The following is a 23613-nucleotide window of genomic DNA, read 5'->3' as shown; positions in this document are numbered from 1 at the left end:
CCATTCATCCAGAATCAAGAGTTTTTAGATATTTTATAGGGTCAAACTGATAGTCTGGCTCCAGCTGGTTTATATCTCGCTTAGGCCAGTTGGCTCCCTTTCCTTACTGTTCCGGAAGTCGCTGTCATTTTCTATTTCAGTACCCACTCTCCCCAAGGTCCAAGAAACGAGCGAAGCGAGCTACGGGGCCTGGGGCAGAGCCCCAGCCGCCGGAGGCAGACCTCCATTCCCCCCTGAGTAAATCGGAGACAGATCCCGAACAGAACCAGCCGCGGGCGCGGGTGAGTCTCAAAAGGAAGATCATAACCCCAGAAATTTCAAGGTATCATTAACGACATCTACTGAGAAAGACATATACACAATGCTGAGGAGATTACCGTTGGTTTCGAGACCTATCAGTCGTGTGGCAGTTCTGTCAAGAGCACCATTGCTCATCCGTTTTCAAAGCACCAACAACAGAGCTCCGGCCGTGTCTGAAGAGGAGATTGTGACATCTAAAATCGAGTTAAAGGTACAACCATTGCCACGACCTGGTGAGGAGACTGAGACTAAGCGTGCTCGATTATTATATCAAAGTCGTAAGAGAGGTATTTTGGAAACAGATTTGATTCTCAGCAAGTTCGCTAAAGTGTACCTCGGCACTATGTCTCGTGAGGAGATGGACGAGTATGACGAGCTCCTGGATGAGCAGGACTGGGATATTTACTATTGGGCTACCAGAAATAACGATGTCAAGCCATGCCCTGAGAGATGGGAGAAAAGCCCCCTCATGGCCAAACTGCGTGATTTGGCTGAAAACCGCGAGAAAGAGGTGCTCCGCATGCCAGACCTCTAAGCCCCCCCCTCACTACCCTACGGGGTATTTTATGTAAATATAATTGCTACTTCCCGTGGCTTCTGATTGTTTCTACCGACAAGACGTAACACTTTTCAAGGACAAAGTTACAAAATTATGTTCCAAATATATATATTGTATTATGATGCAAATACATACTAAGTCTTCAGCACTGCCAATTCTATAGCCAATGAGAGATTTAGCTAAGCCGGCTCGAGCGTAGCAAGAGGAGTAACGGGGTCTATGGCAGAGCACCAGCCGCCGGAGGCTTGCCAGACATATTTTGTGAGTGCTAGTTGCTACCAGCAGAGAGTTGATAAGGGGCACATGGTAACTCTAAGAGCATAGGTGATGTAGAGATCAGCAGGAACGTGCGCATAGATCCGCCAGAAGCAACGCTTGAGCTAGATATATGCACCCCTGAATGAGCCTAAATTGAAAAATGCAGCCCCCCTGAAAGGTCAAACATCAACATCGCATAGTTACCGATAGCCAGAAAAAATTCTTATATTTTGTTCTTTACTCTCAATTTTTCCGTTTCGGTGATCGTTGTCAGGTCTCTTCTTGCCTGATTGTGATCCTGCTATAGTTTTGAGTGACTTTATTTATTAGTCTTTCTTCTTAAAATAAGGCCATTATTATTTTAGGGAGGATATTTGCCACTTCTAACTCTGAGGTTAATCCATGTGATGATAGTTACTATTTTTAAAATTTATAGAGTGACATTTCAGATCTGAGAACTAGCCGACTGAATTTCTGTTGAGAGGTACGATGACAACTTATGATCTGATGAACTTGGTCTTCTAATGTCTCATCTGAACTAGGAACGACAAACTCTGGCGTCCTATTTCTGAGGCTCACATACTGTTGACTATAAGTATTTGAATCCCAGTTTTCTGAAGAGGTTGCCTTCCACCAGAAGTGGAACTATGAACATTGAAACTGCTGATTTTACTTCTCACCATTAATTGACAAACAATTAATGGAGCGACTAACTTAATTCATAAGTAAAATGTACCACAGTTCCCAGTTTCTTTGGCTATACTGATGTCAGACCGTCCTAAACACATGAAGAAATCCAGTTAACCACTATGTCGCTGTCTTACAAATTACATCCAGAATCAATTTTGAAAGCTCGCCAGACATTTCAATTTAGACTTGTGAGCGAATGGGTGGTACATTTGTTTCAATAAAATCACTTTCTTTATATATATTTCCTACTTAATAATACTGATTATTTGTCTACGATTTTGGAGTCTTCAGAGGATCACGAAACTTCACTGGTGTTCCAACCCGGGTTCGTTACGATCTCGCACTTGCATTGATTCATGTACTATTATGCAGGGCGTGAAACAAATAGTGGGCAGATCTATCAATCTCCTGCGAAGCAGGAGCTACGGGGTCTGGGGCGGAGCCCCAGCCGCCGGAGGCAATACGGATTTGGGATTATATTGCACAGTAGTCTATTATCAGCAAAAGAGGGAAAATTCATTAGGTGCTGAGGTCGAGAAGAGAAAACAGGGAACAAATAAATAAGCAGGGCCTGAGTTGGACAGACCTTGGGTAAGCACTATCGATTGTAGCCGTAATCGTCATCGAATATGGCCGACTCGTCTTGTGGCGCATAGCCCTGCCTTTGGTAGAAGTCGATGTCGAATTCCGGGGTGAACTCGGGGGTTTCATTGGTGGATCTATCTTCATGAGAACCGCCCTGGTTTCCTCGGTGTTGCGATGGAGACAGGGTGTTTGTGGCCATTTGTCCACTACCGCTGCCACTAGCAGAATTGTTACCCGAACCTGCGGTGGGTCCACCAATATGAGTGGATCCAGATCCGCCGGGGAGATTCCGGTTTGGTTGTGCTGTGTCGGATAGAGCACCAGACTCGTTGTTGGTCGGTCGAGATGACTGGCTGCTGTTCGACATTGGTGATTTCAGGTCGTCGGGGCCTGATCCTGTACCAATACCTGTGTTGGGCATTACTGGAGGGGTGGCACCACTGATCTGTGGACCGATTCCAAGTCTTGAGAGAGCTAGTTCGGCTGATGTATATTTGTATTCCGTGACAGCAACGCCAAGGTTACGCTGGAGTGAGTTGACAAGGTCCTGAAGATCTAATTCAGCTCTATTCTGGTCGTCAATAATGGCTTGTAATTGACGAATATAGTCAACACTACGAGCTAGAATTGTACCTTTATTGGGTCTGTCGTCCATTCCTTTCTGTAGTAGCTGTTGGTCCATGCCGGCCATAAGAAACTTCTCTGGAATCAATTCAGACAATTCCTTGATTTTTTCATTAATATTATCACGACGACGACGTTCTACTGCGTTGTGAGATTCTCGTCGTTTTCTTCTGCGTTCTAGTAATTGTTGCTGTTTATCGTCAGAATTGAGAATCATGGCCTTTCCTATGCTGCTACTACCACCAGCAGCAGAAGACCCACCAATACCATAGTTTGGCAGAGAAAATCCGCCACCAGTAGACCCCACAGAGAAACCTGGACTGGTCGAATAATTCCCATCATATGAACCAATTGGAGTACTAGAGTTACTGGCTATGGCGTTTTCATGCATAAATCTATCAACATGAGACTCTGGTCTGGGGGAGGTGTAGCTACCAGGACCAAGAGAAGCGTTTCCAGTCGAGGGAAATCTATTATGTTTACTGCTGATAAAATTCTGCTGCTGGCCCTGGGTTTGTGGTTGCGATGAGTGAGACTGGTTCTGTATATGGATCTGAGGATTGCCTAAGCCTGCCAATTGACCACTTGGTTGTTGGAAGTTACCAGAATTTGCTGCTAAGCCTTGTTGTTGGTTCGTGTTGATGTTACCGCCAGTATTATTAGCGTTTGCACCAAATCTCGCTTGATTGTACAAAAAGTTGTCAAAAGGAGATGTTGATTCGGGGATAGGAGGTGTAGTGCCGAGTGGTAAATTAGACTTATAAGACTGTTGTGCAGCATTACGAGAGAAATCCCGTGGTGCCGAAGTAGCTGAAGTGACACTATTACCACTGTGCACAAAATTAGAAGTAGTGCCAGGAATAGAACCAGCTCCAGCAGTCAAGCTTATCCCTTGTTGAGCACCTTGGTTTCGTCCATAAGCATTTTGAACCTCGGGCGAACCGATGCCTTCCAGATCTAATAAATCCGACTCATCAATCATAGATGAAGCTTGATTGGCATTTGTATCATCAAAAGAATTGAAACCTCGTGTAAGAACCTCTCTTGACATCAATCTGGCCTGGGAATCAGGGCCATAATTGTTGTTATTACTACCTCCACTGGGAAAAACGGGATAGTCGCCAGGACCACCACCGCCGTCGTCATCCTCACGTTTGATGTACGGAGCAGAAGGCATCTTGATTCCAGATTAGTTGAGATCAACTGTCACAGCCTCTATTTGTGGGTCTCGTCGACAAGATATCTCTACTACTGGTAAAGCAAACGCGTTCTATCCGCAGTTTACTAGATGTTGTACTCTTTCTTTACTTTCTCGCTTTACCGATTCTAAGATTCCAGTATGGTAGATCAACCTAGGAATTAATCAATCAAATAGTCAATCAGTTAACCAATTAATCAGTCACAGTCAATAAATAAACCACTCAATTAGTTATTTAATCAACAACCCCGCTTAGAAAACCAATCTGTTATCGCCTATCAACGAGTATCAACCAGAAGACACGATAAACCAGAGTGTGATTACGATGTCGAAAGTAATTTCAAAATAATACCTGTACCGGTGAACCTGATATGAACCAACAGAAGACACCAAAACTAATCCCTAAATACTCCAATGAACGATAAACCACCAACAAAAGTATCAACGGTAGTTCGGATAATAAGATGTGGCGTACTGTGATGCGTTCACTGATATGATATGGTAAACGCCAACTTAAAAGTAAGATCAATTAACAATAATCGTTAATAAATTCTCCAATATAATTGACGATAACTGAAAATACAGTTCCAAAAAGTCTCTGGTAACAATAATGTAAAACAAACGATGCGAATATAATTACTGCAAAAATAACCGCTGATTAAAAGTGGTGAAGCGTGAAGCGCGACTGTATGCGGTTATCTTATATTTTGAGTCAGCGTGGTGTGGAGAAACGTGGGTGGTGGGTTCCTCACGAACCACTACGTAACCACTGCTTAACTGGGGTACACTATTTGCAAAAGGCCCAGGCCGAAAAGAATATTGTGAGGTTCGGGACCAGAAAGCCGTACAAGCAGGTCTGACTTGGGCAACAGTTGGGAGAAATCACACTGTGTGGGGTTATCTAACTGTATGGGAGCCTGTTCCTGTCAAGCACCTGTCAAATGCAAGGGTAATTCAGTTCGGTTTAGTAGGGAGAAGCAGCTGAAGTGAGCTGTTAAAGCAGGGTAATGTTAATCCTGGCTGGTTAGACAACTACCAAAGTTAGGTTACCTATAGCGGATCTTACGGAGAAACATATAGCAGGGACGCTTTCACTTTTATAAGCCAATGGCTGGTTACGGTCGATCCTTAACTGACGTGGGGTTATCTACGAACTCGGCTTTGACCACTGGTAATCACTGAAATCAGCTGTGGACTGCCCCCATCCGTTTCCCTACCGACCAGCCCAGCCCCAATTGAACAATGTGTATACTTACTTGACGCTAGATCTGACCCAGGTTCTTGTTCTTCAATCAGATTTTACTTGAAAGTCTCCTGATCTCTGCTAGAAGTTGTGTTGTATTTGAGTCTCGAATAATTACTGATGCGAGAGAATATACCGTTCCTAATTAAATTATATTTCTGACCAAAGCACCAGTTAGTAATTAGTAAAGATCCCAATACTAAATAGTAAATACCCAGTACTAAATAGTAAATAACAAATACCAGTACCGGTTAAATCAAAGGAAAATTTAAGAGAACGGGGTAAAATAAATCCAAAGGATAATCCGAGAATCAATAATATTTATATGTATATAATTTTTTTTTCATGTATCTCCTGAGAACAGTACATTTAAGCTGCACTCCGCAAATGCAGCTTATCGAACGTGGTATATGCATATGCCCGAGAATCCCGTTTACCCTCGGTCGAAAAGACTCCGTCTTGGGTATTAAAGGACTGGTCAAATATTTTTCCTTCCTCAAGCTATTTCCAGCCATCTTAAAACGTCCATTCTTAATACTCATAGTCGTCATACCGTAATCAAATAGTATCCCTGCTACATATCTTTGGCAAGCTCTGCACATCGAATAGAAATGTTTTCTATTTCCGTCAAGTATTCATTTATTTTTACTTTTATTTTTATTTTTAAGATCAGGGAAGACAAACCACGGGGCATACAGGCAATCGATCGAGTCGAGGAGCAAAAGACCCGGTGAATCTGTGGTTAAGTCCCCCGCTTTCCCCCCATTGCAGTCTGATGACCCCCATTCAGCTACAGTCATGGTCATGTAACGTTCAACGTCGTTGCATATTAACAGCCTAAGTCTCTAACTGAGTTCGGTACAACCCGCCGCCAATCCACCAATTCGGGTTTTTCGTTTTTTGGCCAGTTGACCTACTGTCAGCATACAATAATAACAAACAGCAATAGCCTTATCGGAGATGCTGTAAAAATGTAAAAAATGCATAATACATTTTTTTCATTCAAATTACTCATGAAAAATTAAACTCCGTAGGCATGTCTCCTCAGATGGTCATTGAGTCTGAGCATTACATGAGGAATGTCGAGTCCGAATGACCAATAAAATTACAAGAACCGACCCTAATAATATACTTCCAGTTGCTTTAGAAGTTAGAATCATTGTCTGCAAATCTGCTAGTGATTGACAGGAGACGATGAGCAGCAACCTACTACTCCACGATTTGTAGTCAGCAGAGGTGTTGGTGGTTGCAGTCCACAAGCAGCAGCGATCCCAAAAACAATAAACTACAACTAACTAATAATCGTAAAAGAAAAATAAACTGCGAGATAGCGTCATCTTTAGGCTGAAATTAGTTGACATGCCCGAGGACACTACCCCTGTCTTAAAGTTCAGGTTCCCAGGTTATCAGTGCCGTCACAGGATAATATATCTAGCCTTGTGGGGAAACGCCGTTAGTCCTTTGCAGAAAACTGCGGGATTTTTTCTGACCTGCAGATCGACCGGTTAGCCCATTGCAGCTGCCAGTGACCTCTTTGACCTAGCTAGGTTCACTGCTCTGCACAGATCTGCAGGTTCCCAACGGCCAGAACCGGGACTCGCCTGTTTCCTTGAAATGGGGCTCCGCTTTAACCTCCGCTACTCTTCTTGCTGAGATGAGTCGAGCATGGGGGTCCCCTGAATGGGGTTGTTCCACTGCCCACCTGGAGCAAAGTAAAAAGAGCTGTACTTGAGTTTTTTATGCATTTAATTACTTTGTGTTAGTTTAACGAGTGAAATACCAGTTCATATAACCAATATATACTATATTATTGATACTAAACACGGGAATTAATCATTAAATTTTCCACGCGAGAAACTGTAATACCAAGTAAATATAAAAACTACACTCAAAAGTTTTCCATCTGCTTGAGCTTCCATTTACCCTTATAGCTCGGATGAGAGGTCAACGTGATTGGACATCACAAATCTCTCTTAGTCTACTGTTTGGCCGATGGTTTGATATGGGTTCATTGTTCAGATAACTCCCATCCGTGGGGGTCCTGATCATGGGTGTAGACTCATTTGTATTTGGCTCAATATCACTCTTGGTACTTTCTGTATTGACGGTTCGGTATGACGTTTTCACAAAGCAATCTGTTTATTCTGATTTACTAGGGCTTTATTTGAGAACCCTGTCATCATTGATTTTGTTTTCATGCTTTTTTACCTCTCTATTTTCCTTCCAAAATTCGCATTGACAAATGAATAATTCAATATCACGGGCTGAATTCTAGTTCAGGTTGATTTTTCCCAACAAACAGTTTCAGCTATTATATCACATTTCATCTTTGAATAAATTTTTCTCTGTATAAAAAGCACAATCTAATACTTTAGTCCTTGGCCACCAGAACGATGTGTTCACACTTTTCACACTTCTAGTATAGCTGCTCTAAGGGATAGAAATATATTTTGAATTTAATTGCCTGGTCTTTTGACTGATAGATTTTTCCGATATTTATTACTTTGTTTATGCTATTCTGGTTGGAAACATGTCAAAGATATGTTTGTCGTCTTTAGAGTTCGACGAACGACGACGAGGGGCGCCAGTCCTGCTTTGATTAAGGGATCGGTTGCTTCTTTAATGCATTAAAGGGCGATATCCATTAACCTAGCGTTACCCGCAGCATCAAATAAACGATGGCAGGCTATGCCGAGTGTTGGGTGTAAAGCTTTTAGACCAGTGGCTATATCCCCTTGATTTCTCTGAAATCTACTGATGTAATTTAAAATCAAGTTCGTTCTGCAGCTTAGTTCGGATGGTTTATTTAACTTGTGACCTATTCGTTTATCAATAAATTCCTGCTCTACACTATAGTTCTTAAGTAACGCCTTCTGCATGCTACAAGAGGCTCCTCAGCATTTCTCTCTGCTTTTTCTTCAGTTAGTTACACATCCATTCGAACTTTAAATTATTTTATTTAGGTTCATTCTTTCGTTCATGTTGGCCGTGAAGTACTAGACAGCCTGTAGCCCCAAGTCTCACGGCACCCGATTGTTCACGCCATAGCTACAGTCTTTGTTGCTTGGTCACCAGGCAAGAAATGAGCAATCGTCTAATACAGATTGAATACTACAGAATAATTTCTTTGGTTTGCAGCGGTCACATTTCCCTACAACACTGACTTCCTACCAGTTGCTTTTTTTTTCATATTTATTCTTATTTTTTAAAAGAATCTATAGGGGCAGAGCTCCAACTTATTAGGAGGAAATCATTATAGACAAAGAGATTATCAAATTAGCATGCGAGTACAGGAGGGGTCGCCTGGTAAAGAGGCAAAATTAGGTTGTCTGTGGTACATTTGGATGAAAGTAAATGGATAGGGATTTGGATAAGAATATCCTCTTGCTTTCTAAGTCCTGGATTCTTGGGATGCGGTGCAGATACTTTGAAGCAGATTTGTAGGTTGTGTTTGACCTGAATATATGGAGAGCAGCTTGTGTAAGGGATGAGCGTGGCCGACGGTGAGCACAGCTCTTCTGAAACGCTCAAGGTGGATGTGTGGAATTGGACACTGGGCTGCTCTGTTTGGGTACTGCCCGTACTACTACTGACCGAACGTCCAAGGGAGGGTGATACTTCACTGACTGCCACACTTGGACTGACACTAATGCTAGTACTGTCGGAAGTGTATTCACCGTCTGTTACCTCGCTATCGGACAAGTTCGTGTTAGACTTTGATGCCATGTAGCTAGAGCTGTTTGTATCAGGTAGAACATCGGCGTCAATTAAAGCTTCATCGCTAGACAAAATAGTTTCGCTCATATTCTGATGTGGATACTTCTTTCTAGCAAGCTGTACTAGTTGGCACCGGGACGACTTCTTCTTTGTGTATGAATTCGTATACTTAATGTATTGAACGATATCGATAGTGACTTCTCCGATGCGTACTTGTTCAAACATTGGCCGATGTCGAATCACCAGAGATATCTTTTCTCCTAGTGTAAGATACCGAGATCCTAATTGGATATCGTAGTGGAATAGACTACGAAAGTCTTTCCATATCCGACATGGGCTATTGGCAAGAGGGTTATAAATATTAGACTTAGGACATCTCACCAGCTCGACTTCTTGTTTGCCTGAGCTAGAATGTCCAAAGAACCCCTTGTGAACCACTTTGGGCTCAACAAAATATCTAATAGAGCCGAACTGAGTTCTAACAGTCTCTGGAAGGTTTCTACCAAGTGCGATAGTGAAGTTATAAATGTATTCTCCAGCAGGGTATATGGTCTCTTTTTCCTTTTTATGGTTCTCATCATGGCTTTTATCATCAAAGTTATCATTTCGTGGTTCTAGAAGTGGTATGCATGAACCAGTAATGGTGTTCGTAGACGCATTATTATAGATAGAATACTCATTTTTGTTCTGAACCTTCGTACGGTTACAAAATAAGACAGTATCAGCACCATAAGTATCGGAAGTGGTTACAGTGCTTGATTGGTCTGAATCTTTTATTAATTTGATAGTATCCATAGCAGCTTGTTCGTTTGGAGCGAAATGCCATTCATGCCGATTAATAACAACCGAGTCTTTGGAAATATATGGAGAGCCATTATGGCCAATATCAAGGGGGCTGTAATATGGCCATTGGGTTTCAGAAACACCATATAAGCTCAATGATACACTTCTGATACTTGTAGGCTTTGACAACTTGAGAACAAGGGAGCCTCGCAGAACTGGCTGAGGGGCGATTGTATTACACGAGTTACAATTCGAGTCTTCATAAGAGGGTGGGGTAATGTCTTCGCCATATTTTGGACAAGCTGGTAAAAATATAACTGGCTCTAATACCGATAAGCTAATTGTGATAGATTTGTGTAGTGAGCTATACAGAGTCCTGGGTTTCCCCTGACAAATAGAAGCAATGTCGTCTCTCATCGCAGATAGAGGCATGTTTGCTGAAAATATGAGGTTCTACGGGAAATAGAGAATAGTCATGATTATAGGATTAATATGATATATAAACGATTATTTGAATATAGTCGTCTAATCAGTGGTGGTTTAGTTGAATAATTGATCGATCAAGACGGGCCTAGACAACCGTCGGCAGATCAGCAACCAAACAGCAGAAAAAGAAAAGGGCCGATCGGCACAGACGAGCCGGTGAGCTACGACTGCATTTTAAGCACCGGCACATGCACAATGCAAGCATACTGCATTCGAAAAGAGACAATTGGGTCTCGGCCCGTTCTCATGATAGTCCACGATTAAGTAATAATCAGAACGCAAGGTTTGCATTTCAGGGACTAAGACTAATCACAGGCCATGGAGTGGCCTAGGCCGTCAACGGTCATTCTGGCCCAGGTTATGTGATCTTCTATTTCGGATAACTTAGACTGCCCATTATTGTCATGGTCTGGTGTCGGTCCTCTGCTACTGACGGACCCCGATGAATGGGGGTACCCAAGCTTCTTATTACAATAATATCAGTTCAAGTTTCTTATTCAAGTTTCTTCTTCAAGTTTCTTCTTCCAATCTGTCTGGTCAGGTCTCCTGTGCTAGCAACTGCTCAAGGGTTCAGTTGCTATCGCCTAACAGAGCAGCCGACAGTAAGCACCTGGACACTCTGAGTACGATTCCATCATTAACCGGATAATCCATCCGTCCACCAGCAAGGATGATAATGTAATTCACTGATAGGACTTGGAAGGGTTTAGAGGGAGAATAGCGTATCAGATGACTTTTTGTATCACGGTACTAGATATTAATATTATGGCAAGGTGTGAGGAGCTCCACTTCTGACAACCTATGTCAACAATGTTAATACTATCAATGTGACCTCCTTGACATCTTAATTATTGTCAAGAGAGCAGATGACTAGCCTAAGCTCTAGTTAATCCATTGTTCAGTCTCAAATTCCCATTCTATGGTAGAAACTTGGTCCCCCTTACAGATAGACTGAGGGCAACGAGGAAAGGGATAGGACAGAGCTCTGGTAACAAGAATTTACAATTATTATTAGTTATTATAATTTACAATAAGGTCTCAATACAAATGGAACAGGAAATTAATAGTATTGTACAGATAGCTAAGATAAATAAAAAAAATTTTAACAAGCTGAAGATTCCGACAGTCCAACTGCCCATGAGTATGTACCGAGTATTAAGACGGCCATAGCGAAGCCAAGTCCAATAGAGACTCCTCCATAGAAATAAGCATATCTCTTGCGTTTAAATCCTGATAGTTCAGATACAAATGTACTAATAGTAGAAAAGTTTCCACAGAAACCATCTTGTAAAGCTGAAATAACTTGACAATGTAGTACACTCTGCACCAACAAAGAGCCAGAGTGCCTTTTACCGTGCTGAAGAAGAACTAGAATAGAAATGAGAATCGAAGCAAAAATATTAGCAGCAAATGTACCAAAGAAGAACTTAGTCGATTTTTTATTTAAAAGCTTTCCAAGCCAGAATCTAGCATACACTCCGAATGGCCCAAACAGACACGAGAAAGTCCAGTACCTCCATTCCGATCGAACAATAGTCAAAACTAACACAACAATCCACCCCAACAACCCCAGCATCGACAACACCAACTCTATAAGTAATGTGTATCGTGCCAATGAGACATTTCGGGACTTTTCAAGGGCATCAATCAAGTGGTGACCAAAATAAAATCCCGAGAATGAGACTGCGATAGTCACGATGAGATAACTGAGAAAAACAGGAACACCATATCCTGGGTTCGGATAAGCTACCCCAGGAGTAAGTTGGTGCGAACTCAGTTCAAACAACGAAATGATAAATGACGAGAATGAGGTGATACTTCCACAAGCGCCGGTTGCCAGTCCTACATAAAGTGGAATCTCGGCCTTGGACTTGAAAGCACGATGTAAAACGGGTTTTTCAGAACCGTGATGTTCAACAATGTCAACGATTCGACTGAAATCAGGTTCTTCAACTATCAAATCAGAGAAAAGGTCTTTGCTCTTAGCCAAAGCTCCCATGATTAAGCAGCCAGCGAAATTACTCCACAAGACACCTCCATAATGAGACCCTTGGAACGAAGTCAGACGGTCAAGACCAATTCTTGCCAAAACACCCACAATACCAAAAAACGCCAAAATCAAATGAAGAATAATAGGGTCCAGGTATTTGTTGGAGAACGCTGGAAGAATAGGCTTCTTGGCGAGAGCCACACGGTGTCTATGATGGCCATGTGAATGCGAATGAGGATGAGGATGAGGATGAGAAATTGAGTGCGATCTCTGACGAACTATACCGCTCTCATCATTATCATGCTCTGTTTTGATAGGAATATCTGGAGGTGTCGAACTCTCAGAAGCCATTTCTAAAAATCAAAAATGCAAATTCAGATTCATCTATGTCAAATAGTAGTACATCAACTCAGTACACTGAGTTAAAAGACCACCTGTTTCGATTTTTGAACGAAGGAAAACAGATGGCAGGTAAAAACTCGTCATCTGCGTTATTTTATTTACTTTTCCTCTCTATTTTTATTCCACCAATGCAGGGTGTCCTCGGGTTAATGGTTCTCATACTCTGCGAGTCCTATGATCAGATCCCTTTGCTCCACGGCCGGGTAACTGGATCTCATCGGAGATTGTCCGCAGACTTATCTAAGATCGACATACCCCTGAAAAAGCCCCGCTGGTTCAGGGGACTTGCCTCGGACGGCTTGGGCTCCGCCCCAGATCTTGTGGCTCCTACTTCGCAGGAGTTTCTTGGACCGTATAGGGTTTCCGGGTTTCGTGGTTAAAGTGGGTACCAAACCGAGCTTAGTAAATGTTCTCGGAGACCAAACAAGGTTGACTAGTAATAATTTTGTGCACGTATATTGGGCGAGTTTTTTTAATGGTACTGAGCGGAGAATTAGGTCTCAGCATAATTATTCAGGATTAACCACAAACGTGAAAAAATTGGTGGAGAAGAAGCTGAAGCTCTGGATGTCGCAGCACCACAAAAGTTTTCGCACAAACGTCACCGGAGCTGCAATGAACACCCGGCACCTTTTCACCCCACTTTGACTCCGGTCCAAAATCCCAGTCGCTCGCTAAGCGAGCACAACGGGGTCTGGGGCAGCGCCCCAGCCGCCGGAGGCAAAAACTGGAGTACAACTCCCTGGAGAACTGGGTGACGATCGCCGGATATGTATCGGCGTTTACCGAGACGATTAGTGAGATGGCGGAATTAACGGTGTCGATCATTACTGCACCGAGGAGGGAGAGGAACAGTGAAGGACTATGAAGTATATAAATACAGGCGAGTTATTCTTCCAATTGATATTCGTAGACTTTACTTCCAATTGATCCAGTAGACTTGAAGTAACAACCCCTCAACAATGTCATTCGTACTCAGTTCCGGTGCCAAAATTCCTCACATTGGTTTTGGTGTATACCTTGCTGCTCCAGGCGAGACCAGCAAGATTGTTCAGATTGCTTTGAGCAGTGGTTATAGACATGTTGACAGTGCCAGCTTCTATAAGAACGAGAAGGAGGCTGCTGATGGAATTGCCGCTTTTTTGAAGACCAACCCCTCGGTGAAGCGTAGTGATGTATTTTATACGACCAAGGTTTGGTTAGACGACTTCGGATATGAGAAGACGAAAGCTGCTATCAAGAAGTCGTTGCAGAATGCAGCTAGCATCGAATACATTGATCTCATTCTTCTTCATGCTCCTCAAGGTCCTTCTCAATTGAGACTAGGCTCGTACAAGGCTTTGCAGGAGGCCGTTGTCGAGGGAAGTGTTAAGAACATTGGTGTTTCTAACTATGGCGTTCACCATCTTAAAGAATTGCTTTCCTGGCCCGAGCTCAAGATCAAGCCTGCTGTCAATCAAGTTGAGGTCAACCCCTGGCTCCAACGTCAAGACATTGCTGCTTTCTGTAAGGAACACGGTATTCTTGTTGAAGCCTATTCTCCTCTGATGAGAGGCAATAGACTCGACGATCCCGAGCTGGTCGCTTTGGCTAATAAGTATGGTAAGTCTGTTGCCCAGATCCTTGTCAAGTGGAACCTCCAGAAGGGATTTTTGCCTTTGCCCAAGTCTGCTACTGAGTCGAGAATCAAGAGCAATATCGAGGTCGACGATTTCGAACTTTCCAAGGAAGATCTCGACAACCTCGGAAGCGCTTCCGACAAATTTGTCACTGCTCCTGGCTGGGATCCTACCACCTGGGAGTAATTGCTAGTTTCTCCTTCTTTAATATAAGCGGGTCTTAAGTGATTGATCTTGCGAGGAATATCCTGCCTCCGGCGGCTGGGGCTCTGCCCCAGACCCCGTAGCTCCTGCTTCGCAGGAGATTTTATACTGTTAAAGGCGTCACTTTAAGATTGGCTCTATTGATACTGAAAGGCGTGGGCCATAGTCAGAAGCAGGAGCCACATTTGCTGGAATTAACCTGCTTGTGGGCTGAAATTTGGTAGAGTTTTGCGAATAAGAACTGGCTGAATCACTCATATCTCACAAGCAGGTATTTACCGGAATGAAATTAGCGGGTCGGGGAAATTACTATTTAGTTCGACAGTTGACACTATGGCCCGTTCTAGCAACATACCCTGCCTGTCTGTGCTTCTTATCTCCCCTGAAATGTGCTGCATTGCGTATCTATCTGCACTCTGATGCAAGCCCCGCCATATGCCGATCGTCCAGCTGACAGTACAAGCATCATCGTATTCGACATTATCACTTATTTCTAGTAACTATCATAAAGTAGAGTTCAAACATTTGAAGTCTCTAGTATTTGAAAACCTTATTTGTACCCTTGTTTCTGGTGTTTTGAGGCTGCGTGAAGCTCTCTGTCGTTCACTGCTCCTTTTCCGACTTGGGAATATTCCTTCTTTTAAACAATGGCGCCGCCTGTTTCTCCGTTCGCGGCGTTTCTGGATCTCTCTGATATCTTCAAACATTTTAATTCTGACTTGACTTCCACTGATACCCATGTATCAGAATCGGGTTTTAAGGTGTTTGAGATCACCAACTCCATTGATGGCTATTCTTCCAAAGAAATCCACCTTGGAAAACCTCACTTGTTGACTCGGCATCTCTCGTTTGTGAGAGAATCGGCCTTCTGGTTGGCCCCTAGAACCGGAGACTCGGAATTATCACTCGATAGATTGGGCGTATTGACTATATTTGAACGTAGCGATGGTGTTCATGTTGGAATCTTGCCCTCTTCGGGCACTGTTGATTTGTGTACTTCTAATTTGAAGACAAGTGGTGGTGGAAGTCTCGTCCTACGCACTGAGAATGACTCTCCGGATACCCAGACATTGGGCCAAAGAGTGTTTGTTACTTCTGGAATTGAATTTGAACCTGTTGTGCAGGCACTATTTGATGTTGCTAGACAGGTTGCTTTTCGTGAGGACGGTGACGGTGACGACGACGGCGACGACGGCGACAACAACGAGAACCTCCAGATCGACAACAAGGTGTTACAAAAGATGGAGAGTCTTAATATTAAGTTGGGTCCAACTTGGAAAACCGAATGGTATGACGGCCTAATGTACTGTACTTGGAATGGTTTGGGACCTGTATTGTCTCATGACCTTATCATCAATGCATTGGCTGACTTGGATGCGTCTGGTGTTAACATCAGCGGTATAATTATAGATGATGGCTGGCAACATACTAATCAATACCGTCAATTGTATGATTTGAGAGCCGATGAATTTAGATTTCCCAGTGGTCTCAAGGGTCTTGTCAAGGATATTCGTAGCAAATTCCCCTATATTGTAGACATTGGTGTGTGGTCTACTTTGGTAGGATATTGGGAAGGTGTGGTACCTGGTTCAGAACTCGATGAGTCTTACAAAACAGTTGATGCTCGCATGAAAAATGGAAAAACCTACCGTTTGGTAGCCGCCGAGGATACTGCTAAATTCTATGACGACTACTTCTCTTCACTTGCAGAAGCTGGTATTACATGTGTGAAGATTGACTATCAGGCCGTCATTGACGATATCCAGGATCATCATATTCGTGGTGCTTTATATCCAGCATATCAAAAGGCGCTCTTTGACTCGTCGCTGAAATACTTTGATGGAAAAGTCATCTACTGTATGGCTATGGTACCCAACATCATGCTTCGCTCGCTTCAAAAGAGAACTGTCGGCTCCAAGCCCAGACCGACACCAGTATTGCGTAACTCGAATGACTTCTTCCCAACGATCCTAGCTAGTCATTTCTGGCATATTTATTGTAACCTGTACAATACTACTTATACCGGAAACCTATACTCGATTCCAGACTTTGACATGTTTCAGTCGAAATTACAAGCTGGTGGAGAGGAACCTTTAGCAACCAGAGTCACTGGACTACATGCTGCTGCGAGATGTATCTCTGGTGGTCCCATTTACTTCACAGATAGCCCAAAAAAACATGAGCTTGATCTTATCAATGCCTTCTCTTCTCCTTCGAGATTTAATCAAAGAGTGGTTTTGAGACCGTCCGGCATTGCTAAACCTGTTTTTCCTTACTTGCCATTTGATGCTGATGAAGGAAAGACTTTACACTGGGGATATAACTATTCAGACTTGTATGAAAGATCTCGAGATGGGAAGGCGACTAGTATTTATAGTATACTATTGGCTGCGTTCAATCTCTGCTATGATGAAGTGACACAGGGCTTGAATTGGACGACTTTGCTTGCTGTTGTCAATAGCGGTATTCAGAAAGTTGCCACAAAGGCTGACTATTTGGTCATCCGTTCATATAAAACGGGGAAAATATGGTTGCCGAAGGACAAAACCGCTGAGGTGTCCCTTTTATCGGGTGAGTGGGATATGATCACTGCTGCCCCATTGATTCCCGTCCCAGCTAAACCTGCATATGGAAAGCTGAGAAAAGATGATGATTGGATTGATATATCCCGCGATGATTCCCCTGCAATTGCATTTTTCGGTCTTCTAGATAACATTTGTGGAGTGGCTGGAATTCATTCTTACGAAATAACGGCCAAAACATCTGATGGCGAAGGCGATTTGGGCATAAATCTGTGGCTCAAGGCATTGGGTGTTATTGGTTTGTATGCTACATTCCCAGTAGAACATGCTTCTGTTTCTATTGGCGGTGAACCCCTTGATAAATCTAGAATCACTCTTGGTAAGCTTTTAGAATTCGATATTAGATATGAAGCAGTGGAGCAGGCCGGTTCACGAGGAGACGAGCTTGTCTTGATAGAAATTACTTTGTCCTAGTTCTTAACATAACCTGCGAAGGTTTCCTATTACTACTATTATATATATTTAAATATCACTTTTACATCATAGTTGAGATACTATTTCCTGAATGTAAGGATCAGACTTGAACTTATCTTCATACTCGGTGGAAATAAGGGATCTTAGTTTTTCTAAAGAAGCACTCGTCTCTTCATCGCTGTCTACAGACTTGCGCCATTTGGTAAGAATTTCTCTCATTAATTTGTTGCCTTGATTGATCTGATCGGTGGAGAACTTCTTAGTTGCTTTCTTCAATACCTCATCATTGTCATCACCTTCATAATCCTCAAGCTCATTAGCTTTGCGTTTTGCCATTTTTACAACCTTTGGTGGGAACTTCACGACCTCAGCAACGTGGATACCAAATGATTGGTCGCTTATACCTTTCTCAACCTTATAAAGCAAAGTAATATCACTATCTGGCGAAGTGGTATCATCCTCGACATGTGCAACAACATGCAAATTACAGACCCCTGGGTGGTTATCAGCCAACGCAGTCAATTCATGGAAATGGGTTGCAAACATGGCAAAGCATCCAATATTTTTGACAATATACTCTGAAATGGCCCAGGCAAGACCAAAACCGTCATACGTACTAGTTCCACGTCCCAACTCATCAATTACAATAAGACTTTCTCTAGTCGCACTCTTGAGAATAGTAGCGGTTTCAAGCATCTCAGCCATAAAAGTAGAAACACCCTTTAATTGCGAGTCGCCAGCACCTACACGGGCAAGAATACTGTCAAAGATTGTCAGTTCGGCTTCAGCACAAGGAACAAAGCAGCCAATCTGTGCCATGAGGGCAATAACACCGATTTGACGGATATAAGTGGATTTACCACCCATGTTGGGTCCAGTAATGATCAAAAAGTCTGATTCTCCTCGGATGAGCTCCACATCATTAGGAATAAATGTAACTTCATCTTGAACTTCCATACATGGGTGTCGAGCTTGTCTAAGGATTGTATTACCACTGTGACGCTCGTGCATCTTTGGTCTGACATATGGTGAAGGAGCAAATGCTGATACATGGGCAAAGCTGACAATGAGATCCAAATGTGCAAGAACTGTAGACAGGCTCTCGAGAACGGTACAGTAGGTAGCAGCGATATTGACGACTTCTCGAACCAGCGAGGATTGGGTTCGTCGATACTCAGTGTCAAGTTCCGTGTACTCTTCATTAAACTGCTTCATCTTAAATGAATAGAAATAGACGCCTGCTTTTTGAGTTGACAGCTCGACATATCCACGGCTGGTTCTCAGACACCCGGAGTCTGTTCTTGTAAGTCTCATACACCAACCATAGATATGATGCTGTTCAAGTTTGAGCTTCTTTTCTGGTTCCATTCCAAGGTCATCACCAGCGTGTATATGTTCATTTGCGATTTCTGTTCTAAGATCATCTAAACGATTGCGAATTTCCTTCAATCTATCGTCAAAATCGGGCTTGATAATAAATTCATGACGATCCAAAGCAGCTAAATCGACTGTTGTTTCAACCAACTCCTGTAATTTTTCTAAATTAGCCTGATATTTCCTTAACGAAGCTGTGTATGTCTCTTCAATAATCTTGCTGTAAGAGTTGCTTTCATCGTCTCTAACATTACTCAAAACATCAATGAAATCAGGTAGTCTAATAACGAGCTGATAAACTCTCACCACATCCTCGAGGTTTGCAGTACCCTTTTGAAACTTGCGTACCAATCTTCCTAAATCTGGTACAACTTGCAAATGGTCTTCCTGTAATGATTGACGTAAGCCAGTGTCGTTCATCATGATCTCTACCAAAAGATGACGGGCCCTAATGGCGTTTACATCCATTAGTGGCTGTTTAAGCCACTGGCCCAAAAGCCTTGTACCAGCCATCGTCTTACAGCGGTTAAGGAGACCAAACAAACTCATTGACTTTGCACCATCTCTCGGCCCAGGCATGAGATTAAGAGCTTTTAAAGCAGATGTATCGAGCCTCATATACTGGCTCAAATCGTGTTGGATAAGACGATACTTGCCGTAATTCTCTGGGTCGGTCATAAGCTGTAGGTATTTAATAAGGGCAGCGGTCGCACCCATGGCCACAGTCTGGTTCAACTGTGGGCTCAAAGAAACAGGTGTATTATTCGTATCCACAAAAGAAGCAATACCATCATTTGAATTGCCCTCTTCACCCTCATTATTTTCCTCATCATCGCTGACTTTCAGTAAACGAGTTAAGTCTTGTTCAGTGTCTTTACCATTAAAGTTCGATGTGGCCTGCTCAGTGATAACCAGCCCACAACGATCTACCATATCTCTGATTTTAAGCAAGTCAGGATCTTTTTGGTTTTCATTTTTAGGAAGTACACATTCCTTGGCACCTAACTGGATAACAAGAGACTCAAGATTGGAGAAAAGCTCGTTGTCGGGGAATTCCGAGGTGCCTAGTTCACGAGCAGAGGCGTCTACAAAACTAGCTCCCACTGTACGTTGATCCGCTTTGGTAACCACTTTAACAGCAATAACTACAGCTTTCTGATCTATTGTAATCAAATCTTCAACAGCTTGTAGATTACCAGGAGAGGCGTGTTTAGAGAGATTCCATTGACTGGTTGAATTTCTACCTGCTCCCTTAACAGGGGTGTAGATATCGACTTTCAAAGCTTTAGATAGAAGAGCATCTTTCAAAAAGTTCTTGAACACAATAACAGATAGCGTACAAGAAGCCAACCCATGATTAGAATCACCCCCAATATATTTTAGTACAGACGTCGTTCGATACACGGTCTGAGCAATGTACTTGGCATCTTCTCCGTGAACAGTGTAACCTTCAGTGCGCTCGAAAACCCGAACGGTGGCAGGGTCTTTTGCAGGCAGAGAGTTGAAGAATCGAACAAATGATGATTCTTCATTTCTGTCTGAAAATTTCAGCTCTGGACGAGATGACATGATTGTTTGTAGTTGTATGTTGATGAATGACAGTAGGTGATCAGTCTTATTTTGTAGGTGATTTAATATGCAGGTTTCAATTTAGTACGCGTATCTCGCGTCTGGTTCGCGTGGGTTGGGTTAATTATACAAATACGGCTATCTTTACATTCTGTCTTGAATAAGTATATCCAAAACATATTATGAAAATCAGATCCAAAGTTCAACTTAGATTTTAAGATTCTGTATTCTTCAAGTTGATATGGATCAGGATCCGATCCTTGCAAATCTGAATGAAGCACAACATGAGGCGGTGGTGGCTCCATTATCGGGTCAATATCAGATCCTAGCAGGTCCAGGAACGGGCAAGACCAAGACTCTCACCTCGAGGGTAGCGTACTTAATGAATACCGTCCCTGCCAAAGATATTTTGGTCATGACATTTACTAATGCTGCTGCTCGTGAGATGCGATCCCGTATCAAGCAGTTAATTCCCAATAATAATGAGGTCTCAAAGCTCAATGTTGGCACTTTTCATGGCGAATGTTTCAAATACCTAGTAAGATATGGATCGAGAATTGGTCTTAGTGGTAAGATCACAATCGCAGACCCCACGGATCAAGCTGCAATTATGAAAGAAATAGTAAATTCTGCTGAGACTACGGTCAAACTTGAAGAATTCGGCTATAGTTCCAAGCTCGGGAAGTGCTACTCGAATCCAACGACGAAAATGAACATCAACTTGGATCCCAAGCACTGTATTAAGAAGATATCAGAATTCAAGTCCCATGGATACACAGAGGTGCAAGATTTTGCTAAAGTGTGTCCGAATGAGTTTAATTCGCCAATAGGAATGTACATTTACCGGAAATATCAAGATGAGCTCGAGGAGAACGGTCTGGTGGATTTCGATGATATAATTATCAAAACAAGAGATCTACTTAAGCAGTGCCCTGATATTGTGTCCAATATTCAAGCTGTCTTGGTTGATGAATTTCAAGATAGCAGTACTGTCCAGCTGGAGCTCACGGTTCTGTTTGCTAAGGCCACTGGTAATATTACCATAGTTGGAGACCCAGATCAGAGCATTTATGCATTTCGAAATGCCCAACCTGAGAATATGCGACTATTACAAAAGATGTTTCCAAACTCAAAAGTTATTTATTTAGAAGAGAATTATCGTTCAACCCAGCCAATTCTAGATATAGCCGTTGGCCTGATTCGAAGGGATCGTAACCGAATTGGCGGGGACCGTTTACTGAAGTCCCAGGATTCCCAGAACACTACAAAAAAATCACTTCCAGTATTAGCCCAGTTCAAAAGTGAAAAAGACGAGGCCGCTTATGTTGCCACACAAATCAAATATCTGAGAGATTGTTCAGGTACTCTATTCAAATACCAAGATATGGCTATTCTTGCTCGTACTGGATACGCCAGCAAAAAATGTGAACTGGAATTGGCATTCAATGGAATTCCCTACAGAGTACTAGGTGGATTTAAGTTTTGGGATAGAGCAGAAGTCAAATTGGTCGTTGATTATTTTCGCGTTGTGAACTCTGATAATGACAGAGTAGCTATTTCTAGCACGATCAACGCACCAAAACGCGGGTTTGGACCCGTCACGCTAACTAAACTGCTGACACGAGTTGATGATAAAACGAGTATATTTACTCAACTAAAGCAATATGCTTACGACGAAGAGTTCCGTGAAGAGCATGGTCTCAAAATAAGAAAAGATGCACTGGAGGGGTTGGATAATTACATCAAGTTGATTGAGGGGTGTAGAGATATACTAAAAGAGGCAGATGCGCTTGGACCAGCAACCTGCATTCGGAATATCCTAGATCATATTTTGGAAAAGACAAACCTCGTCAAGATCCTGGCGGCAAATGATGCCAATAACGAGGAGAAAAGACTAGAAAATATTGAACTTATCAGATCACAAATAGATCTAGTGTACCAAAATGATGAAATGAACGACGATGGGGGTGCTGCAGAAGAAGATCTCAACCCATTGCAAACTCTACTGCTAAGTCTGTCACTAGGAGGAGATGGCGAAGACAGTGCGTATTCAAACGATCGAGTAACAATATCAACAATGCACTCTGCCAAGGGTCTAGAATGGCCGATAGTGTTTTCTATCAATACCATTGACGACCACGTTGCACGAGGAGGTGATAAGGGCGAAGAGGAAGAACGCCGTCTACTGTTTGTATCTTTAACAAGAGCCAAACTGCTACTATATGTAAGCTTTGCTACCACACTTGTCAAGTTCGGAAACGAGGAAGAAGCTAGCATGACTCGACTACTCACTGGTCTCGAACACCACTTCAAGACCTGTGATAAAGGCAAGGGGACCACAAACATATCCTGGGATATGTTCGTCAGCTATGCCAACTTCTTGAGACGACCCGTTCCCGATCGTAAACAGATCCAGTTTGCTTCATCTGCAACAACAGTACCCAGCAAATCGGCCTCGTTCAGCGGGTTTACGCTCGCTAGTAGCGTTATTGAACGGCCGCAAAACAAAAAGCGCAAACCCCATATACCCAGTGCACCCATTTCCCGTTCGTTATCCATACCAACCAACAACAGGACCAGTCTGCTGAATACAAGTAAACAGACCCGAGCAACCGGGTTCCGAACGCCGTTGATGCCATCGAAACCAACGCCAACTCTGAACTCACCAAACACCCTGCCACACAGTCACCCCATCCCTCCCAAGAGGAAAACACTGGGCACACGACGGGGTCCCATTAACCAAAAGCTGCCGTTTACCTAATCACATAGCATCAGTTTTCCCCACACAGCCTCCGGCGGCTGGGGCTCCGCCCCAGACCCCGTTGCTCCTGCTTCGCAGGAGTTGCTTGGACCGTCGACGAACGACTCGAGCGCAGCGAAAGGAGCCAGGGGGCCTGGGGCGCAGCCCCAGCCGCCGGAGGCACGGACCCACACGAACGATTAATGTAAATTTAGCGTATATATAGTGTCGGCACAACGAAGATAGAGAAAATGGGAAAGAAGACAAGAAATGTTA

General features: G+C 43.0%; 8 protein-coding genes across 8 annotated transcripts; 4 read left to right on the top strand and 4 right to left on the bottom strand.

Annotated features, from left to right (window-relative positions):
* Positions 1 to 361: 361 nt before the first annotated feature.
* On the top strand, positions 362 to 835 carry EMI5 (succinate dehydrogenase assembly factor SDH5; the record flags this gene model as incomplete). Its single annotated transcript, XM_018877899.1, has 1 exon — positions 362 to 835. One exon carries the CDS (start codon positions 362 to 364, stop codon positions 833 to 835), a length of 474 nt encoding a protein of 157 aa, XP_018735256.1.
* A 1570-nt stretch (positions 836 to 2405) lies between these two features.
* Positions 2406 to 4193, bottom strand: RTG1 (Rtg1p; the record flags this gene model as incomplete). Its single annotated transcript, XM_018877898.1, has 1 exon — positions 2406 to 4193. The coding sequence occupies one exon, from the start codon at positions 4191 to 4193 to the stop codon at positions 2406 to 2408; it is 1788 nt and encodes a 595-aa protein (XP_018735255.1).
* Positions 4194 to 8733: 4540 nt separating this feature from the next.
* On the bottom strand, positions 8734 to 10389 carry AWJ20_1047 (arrestin Aly1 related; the record flags this gene model as incomplete). Its single annotated transcript, XM_018877897.1, has 1 exon — positions 8734 to 10389. The coding sequence occupies one exon, from the start codon at positions 10387 to 10389 to the stop codon at positions 8734 to 8736; it is 1656 nt and encodes a 551-aa protein (XP_018735254.1).
* Positions 10390 to 11545: 1156 nt separating this feature from the next.
* On the bottom strand, positions 11546 to 12784 carry FEX2 (Fex2p; the record flags this gene model as incomplete). Its single annotated transcript, XM_018877896.1, has 1 exon — positions 11546 to 12784. The coding sequence occupies one exon, from the start codon at positions 12782 to 12784 to the stop codon at positions 11546 to 11548; it is 1239 nt and encodes a 412-aa protein (XP_018735253.1).
* A 1013-nt stretch (positions 12785 to 13797) lies between these two features.
* On the top strand, positions 13798 to 14640 carry AWJ20_1045 (aldo-keto reductase superfamily protein; the record flags this gene model as incomplete). Its single annotated transcript, XM_018877895.1, has 1 exon — positions 13798 to 14640. One exon carries the CDS (start codon positions 13798 to 13800, stop codon positions 14638 to 14640), a length of 843 nt encoding a protein of 280 aa, XP_018735252.1.
* A 665-nt stretch (positions 14641 to 15305) lies between these two features.
* AWJ20_1044 (uncharacterized protein) lies at positions 15306 to 17654 on the top strand (the record flags this gene model as incomplete). Its single annotated transcript, XM_018877894.1, has 1 exon — positions 15306 to 17654. One exon carries the CDS (start codon positions 15306 to 15308, stop codon positions 17652 to 17654), a length of 2349 nt encoding a protein of 782 aa, XP_018735251.1.
* Positions 17655 to 17720: 66 nt separating this feature from the next.
* On the bottom strand, positions 17721 to 20597 carry MSH2 (mismatch repair ATPase MSH2; the record flags this gene model as incomplete). Its single annotated transcript, XM_018877893.1, has 1 exon — positions 17721 to 20597. One exon carries the CDS (start codon positions 20595 to 20597, stop codon positions 17721 to 17723), a length of 2877 nt encoding a protein of 958 aa, XP_018735250.1.
* A 241-nt stretch (positions 20598 to 20838) lies between these two features.
* SRS2 (DNA helicase SRS2) lies at positions 20839 to 23358 on the top strand (the record flags this gene model as incomplete). The annotated part of the gene is made up of 1 exon (XM_018877892.1): positions 20839 to 23358. The coding sequence occupies one exon, from the start codon at positions 20839 to 20841 to the stop codon at positions 23356 to 23358; it is 2520 nt and encodes an 839-aa protein (XP_018735249.1).
* Between the last annotated feature and the right edge of the window lie 255 nt (positions 23359 to 23613).

This window comes from Sugiyamaella lignohabitans, chromosome A (genome assembly GCF_001640025.1).
Source record: "Sugiyamaella lignohabitans strain CBS 10342 chromosome A, complete sequence".
NCBI classification, from domain to species: domain Eukaryota; kingdom Fungi; phylum Ascomycota; class Dipodascomycetes; order Dipodascales; family Trichomonascaceae; genus Sugiyamaella; species Sugiyamaella lignohabitans.
This window is presented reverse-complemented; position numbering and strand designations above follow the sequence as displayed.